Here is a 6,678-nt window from a genome sequence, read left to right as displayed (position 1 = left end):
TAGATTAACTAATGTAGTGATTAAATAAGACATAGATAACACGCAAACATGGAAAAGAGAAAAGAAAGCAAATGAACTACTTATTATTTTATAAAAGAAGTAAAGCGGATTAAATGCTCACCTTGTCAATCTTCAAGTTTAGCTCAGATACTCTTTTCTCGATTTCAACTTTATGCTCTTCGAAGTCTCTTTTCTCCTTACTCTTCATTTCAACTTCATCTTTTAATCCCTCAACCTGCTTTTCAAGCTGATCAACTTGTGCACGATAATATAGCATAAGATAGATAAAACTTACATGAGCTGACATGCATGCGCATTAGATTGCCTAACGTTAATATGCCATAAAACATGAAGTCATCAAGAGTCAACCATATAAATGTAGTCCTGCATGATCCAGCATGTTGACTTATCAATTATCAGTGAAATCTACAAACAGAAGGCTTTGTAATTTTAGTCCGAAATTATTTAGAGATAATAAATAAATATAGACAACCACATACTGACATCATGGTATGAAGTAAAGAAAAAACACAGTTCAGACAATTTGAAAGGAGGAAAGCAAAAGTGAAGAGTCATAATCTCCAAAATAAATGAACCAGGAGGAGGCACACAAGCTTACTTTCCAAGAAGATGGGGAAAATAAGATGAAGTAAAAGGAACAACACGTCAAATGCAGATATTTTGAAAATGGATATAAAAGAAGGAAAGCATCCAGATATTGACATGTTTGTTTTTCCCATAGAAAATGGGCATCTCCTGCGTGTGATTCAACTAACCTTAAATTAAGAAAGAATCTGAGAAGTGCGTGTGTAGAGAAGGAAGGGGGAATCAGAAAAGTATTTCCCAATTAGATAATTCATCATCAAAGGCACTCAAGTATATGACTTGATACAAGTTACTGATGAATCCAAAATATAGCACGAGATCAGCTATATGACATCGAAATATGCACGCAAACTCTTCCTTTGAGAAGTTCAACATCTAATATCAGTCACAAGGTAATGAACCACATTCAGTTTGCTAAGTGAGGAAAATGATTTCAGAGTTGGAGAAACCATAACACTTCTATGATGGTATTCTTCGTAAGGAGAAAGCCATGAGACCTCACCATATAAAATCAAAAGTAGAAAAATATCAATACTAACTAAACGGAGTCACCTGAAGTGTAAAAAGTAGAATACTTCAATATCTTTGAAGTAGGGAAAAAGTGAAGAGTCATTCATCTCTTTGCCACGAATAACAATCAGACTTTGTGGAGTTAAGTTCATTAACATTCTCTTATTCAAACATAAACTTCAGTTCTCTAATCCTTCAACCATGCAAACTGTGATCCTATAAAATTGTAAAAACTATCTCATCAAGGTTGACCCATTCGGGTCGCATTTACAGTACCCATGTCATAAACAAGAGCATGTCTACCCTGAAAATTCGCATGAAGATTTTAGCATTTAACCATCAGAAGAAAAAAGAGTATATGTTCCAAGTAAAAAAGATCAGACCTACCTCGGCTCGATTAAAATCAGTTATTTGCGTTTTATAAAAACTATTGTCATCAGGCCATCTAGTTTCAAGAAATAATTATATTTTCAAGAAAATATATTCATTATAGTCATAATTGTGGGCAAAAATTCAACTCATCAATTTCATATTTGAGAAAAAATCAACTCAATCATCTCAAAGCATGAAAATTGAGACAAACTATTCAGTCTAACGAAAATCTCATATGCAGCTATGTAAATAAAATTGATTACTAATATTATGCAGAGGAATTTCAAAAATATTACCAAAAATTTCAGATTTCCTTAGTTTTGTTCTGAAAGGTGAAAGCGGAGAAATAGAGACTAAATTTGAAGTGCCAATCACTGTCAATTGACTTCCATAAGTGATTTGAAAATATAGCCGACACATGCAACACAGAACAATTTAGTCAAAATCAGAGAATGACCAAATCCAAAATTTTACTCGAATTGAAACACAAATATGACTAAAAAATAGAGGAAACACAAAGAAGATTCAAAAGTCGTCAATTAAATTCACTGAAAACAAGCAAAAATGGAGGTGGTGGAAGAACTCACCAAAGACTAAGCAGAAGGATGAAAGAAGATGACTCTTTTTTGCCTCCACAATGTAAAAGTGAAACAAAGACTATCTTCATTGAGGATCGACAAGCACACTGTTCCAGACGGATAGACATTTGGATGGAAAAAGCCTGCTAGGAATTTACACTTTGGCGGTTTACTCGGATAATCTTCACTGAAGTTAATTGTAAGTGGATAGCAACCACCTTCCCAATCAGTCTGCAAGAATTAAAATGTCGTTAAGGAAAAAGAACAACAGAAAGATAAACACGATTTTCCATATATCAGACATGCATAGGACTTGCGTTGAAATAGGATAATACTACAGGATGGTAAGCATTATACTCTCTGAAGAAGCTCTGATCTGAGGGAGGCAGCGGAAAAAACAGAAGCACAAGAGGATCCCACTCTGTAACTTGCAGTGTACATAAACCAGTTGATTCATCCTAACATGTATTTAATCTGCATGTTGAGACTTAAAAGTCTGACGCTAATGCATCCACTACGTATACACTATATACTCCAAATGCAGAAAACATTATACTGCTTAAGAGTAAGTAATACAGACCATACCGCTTCAAATAAGCCTACAACTCATAATACTTAAGGCTTGCTACTGCACTGTGCAACATCATAAATGAGGTTGGTCAAGTGTTAAAACTTGAGTTATTCAACTTTTCCTTAGGGGAAAGGAGCAGTCGAGGATGATTTCCCTCATCCCAGAAGATATAAGAAAAGAACAACAAACCATGTAAAAGTTTTCCCATCTTCCCTTTATTGAGATTTTACCGGCTTTTCTCCATATGAAGGAGATCGAACTGAATGTTAAAAAGCTTTCCAATCATGTTCAAAAGATGATAAATGAGAACAGGTACAATTTTCTATTGAGATACGCCTTCTATTATCTTAATTATTAAAGGAATAAAAATATTACTACATAAGCAGATAAAATCATAGATATGAAGTTGATGCCAAGATTTTCAAGGAAAATCAAATAGCAAAGCCATGAACAATTTTGAAACACCAACAACACAAAAGACCTCATCTACATCCCTTGAGGACTTTTTCACAATTTTGAAATATCTGAAATGTTGAAAATTATTTCAAATATCTATTTAGCTATCTTTTATCGGATTTTGAAACTTTGAGCTTCAAAATATTTTCAAGTTCTAAAAGTGTCTCAAATCAGTTCTGTGAAAAATCTCAATTCCACTCACGAAACTTCAATTATGTATCTGAGCAAAAATTGAGTAATTAACTGTTACATTCTTAAGTTCAAAATTATGTATCTCAATTCAAAAGTATGTGTCTGAATGCTAATTATGTGTCCCAAAAATGCAAAATAAGAGATTATTTAAAATTTAGCATAGACTAGAAATAGAAAGAAATTAGGGATAAACATGTAAGGATTATGTAAGTTATATGAACTATAACTTGCAATAATCTGCCAGTAGATATGAAATGGGGAGTTCATAAATTTCCATCAAGAAAAAAGATGCAGATATTCATCAAGAGCTTAAGCACAAAAACCAGGTGGACACACCAGGATAATATAAAGGACCTCGCACCAAAATACTGCTATGCTGAGTCCTTTAGGCAAGAAAACTTAAATTTTCACTCTATATCTGGAAAATGATAGCTATATAAATCACAAATCAGGGAATTTTGCACAGGCTAGTCTCGACCTTAGAGCATTTTCTTCAAGCTCCAAACAGATCAGTAATACAGATCACTTCCTGTTTGTCATCCATGTTTATCATAAAAAAAGCATACGCCTATCTCACACTTAGAAGCAGATCAACTTGATTTCTACCACCTGGATACAAGGTTATTAGGTCTCGAGTGATTGGCTTACCCATTTCCGGATAGTCTTGTATTTTCCTTTCTAGTTGTACAACGATGGTGTGAGAATTGAGGAGGCTTTGGATCAAATATTTCAACTTCTACCTAGAACATCGAGCTTACAGGCCTTTAATCAGATAGTCTTTAATTTGGACCGCTTGTAAAAGAGTTGCTTTATACCTTTCCCTAACCAGATTATACGGTTGCACCTGCATGATATAAAGAAACACTCATTTCAACATTCATTGTCAAAACAAAATTAACTTCTTTTATATAAAAAAATATATATATTTTTCTTTGATTTTTATTTTTTCTTTTTAAATTTTTCTCGGACTTTATTTTTACTTTTATTTTATCTTTTTTATTTTTATCAACCTTTATTTTTTTCCGTTCTCTATCAACTTCTACATTTTCTTTGATTTTTATTTTTTTAAATATTTTTCTTCATTTTCTGCTTTTTTCGCAATTTTTATTATTTTTGTTCTTTTCTTTGATTTCTTAGAATCAAGTTACATTTCATGAGTAAGAGTTGACAGTATCACATTATAAAGGCAAGACTTATAACTTTTAAACAACAAGCTACGTTTCATGGGTAAGAGTTGACACTACCACACTGTAGAGGGAAGACTTGTGACTTTCAAACAATAAGTTATATTTCATGGGTAAGAGTTGACACTACCACATTGTGTTTTGATTTATGAGATGTTCTATAACTCTTACCTTAGAGGCAAAACTTAGCTCAAGGACTTTCAAATAACAGATTATGCCCCATGGGAAAGAGTTGACTCCACCATGTTATGTTTTCATTTATGACATGTTCTACAACTAGTGCCTTAAAGGCAAGACTTAGCTCAAGGACTTTCAAACTACAAATTATGCCCAACGGACAAGAGTTGACACTACCATGTTATGTCTTTATTTATGAGATGTTCTACGACTCTTGTCTTAGAGGCAAGACTTAGCTCAAAAACTTTCAAACTATAAATTATGTTCCACGGGCAAGAATTGACACTACCACATTATGTCTTCAGTTATGACATGTTCTACAACTCTTGCCTTAGAGGCAAGATTTAGCTCAAGGATTTCAGATAAAAAATTATGTCCCACAGGCAAGAGTTGACACTACTTCGTTATGCCTTTATTTATGAGATGTTCTACAACTCTCGCCTTAGAGGCACGACTTATCCCAAGAATTTTCAAACAAGTTAAGTACATTGGACAAGAGTCAACACTACCACATTGTGTTTTTTACTTATGAAATGCTCTATAACTCTTATCTTAGAGGTAAGACTCAGTCTAAAAACCATCAAACAACAAGTTATGCCCTTAGGTAAGAGTTGACACCACCACATTATGTATTGATTTATGAGATGTTTTATAACTCTACCTTAGAGACAAGACCTAGACCAAGGACTTTCAAGCAACAAATTGTGTTCCATAGTCAAGAGTTGACATTATCACATAGTGTTTTGATTTATGAGATAATCTATATCTCTTGCCTTAGAGGTACGACTTAACCCAAGGACTTTCAAATAACAAGTTATTCCCCATGGGTAGGAGTTGACACTATCAGATTATATTTTAATTTATGAGATGTTCTATAACTCTTGCCTTAGAGACAAGACTTAGCCCAAGGATTTTTAAACAACAAGTTATGCTTCACAGGCAAGATTTGATACTAACATATTGTGTCTTGATTTATAAGATATTTTATAAATCAAGGACTTTTAAACAACAAGTTATGTCCCATGGGTAAGGGTTGATACTACCACATTATGTCTTGATTTGTGAGATGTTTTATAACTCTTACCTTAGAGGCTCAAATTAGTCCAAGGACTTTCAAACGGTAAGTTATGGCCTATGGGCAAGAGTTGACACTGTTGACAGTCAATTTTTGCTCTCCATGCTTAAAATTAACGTCTTCAGGCTTTCTGATCGTTAAAAAACACAAAATGCAATTTTCACATATTTTTTACAATTGTTAATAAATTATTGATATTCATCCTTAAATTAGGATTTTAGCAATTTACTTTTATATTTTTAATTTTTTATAATTTGTTAATAATTTTCTGTATATTGAGATTTTTTATCAATCAATATTTTTACAATCATCTGCACACGTGTACGACATGTCGTCACATTTCTTACAGTATTTTCAAATTAATTACATCTCAATAATTTTGATATTTCTTTACATTTTTCTGTAATTACATATCAATACCTACATTTTTGTATATTTATTGCAATCCGCAAAAATTAAGTCGAGTCAATTATTTTAATACATAAAACAATAAATCAATCAAGTCATGGTCTCGTCATCATTATGACACATGACTTTTTTTTCACCTGCTATCCATAATTTAGGGGATGTGTTTGAATAAAGTAGATTTGATATTTTATTTTATTATTATTATTTTTTTTTACCCAACACACACACACAATAAACACACAAAACACACACCACAAACATTCACACCCTTAATTTCGTAAAATTTAGGATTTTTATCAGTTTATTATCATTTTAATATTTTTGCATAGTCATCTACATACGTGCACAACATAACACTACAATTCATTTTACATATTAATTGTTTATAGCGTAATATATTTTTTTCAAGATAATTATATTTGTTTACATTTCTCTATAGTTATATATATCGATATTTTTGTACCTTATTTAATACCTTCTACAAAAATAATATCGACTTCTTTTAATACACAGAACAATAAATCGGTCAAGTCAAGATCTCATCATATT

At 32.3% G+C, this 6,678-nt stretch overlaps 1 protein-coding gene across 22 annotated transcripts in view; it reads right to left on the bottom strand.

Annotated features, from left to right (window-relative positions):
- The window catches only part of LOC107863955, an 8,950-nt gene extending 4,775 nt beyond the window's left edge, over nucleotides 1-4,175 (bottom strand). For 3 of the 22 annotated variants that reach the window (XR_001672507.2, XR_001672508.2, XM_016710168.2), the window contains exons 1-4: nucleotides 3,934-4,154; nucleotides 2,076-2,297; nucleotides 296-384; nucleotides 122-255 (exon numbers count right to left, since the gene is read on the bottom strand). Coding sequence is in view for 3 of the 22 variants with exons in the window: in XM_016710168.2 (XP_016565654.1) it covers nucleotides 122-255; nucleotides 296-384; nucleotides 2,076-2,194 (342 nt within the window). In the remaining 19 variants the exon portion in view is untranslated. The other 19 variants (XR_007053541.1, XR_007053540.1, XR_001672512.2 and 16 more) reach the window with 17 other exon arrangements.
- Between the last annotated feature and the right edge of the window lie 2,503 nt (nucleotides 4,176-6,678).

The sequence above is a fragment of the Capsicum annuum genome, chromosome 3, assembly GCF_002878395.1.
Source record: "Capsicum annuum cultivar UCD-10X-F1 chromosome 3, UCD10Xv1.1, whole genome shotgun sequence".
Classification (NCBI taxonomy): Eukaryota; Viridiplantae; Streptophyta; class Magnoliopsida; order Solanales; family Solanaceae; genus Capsicum; species Capsicum annuum.
Note: the sequence above shows the minus strand (reverse complement) of the source record. Positions and strands in the feature narration are given on the sequence as shown.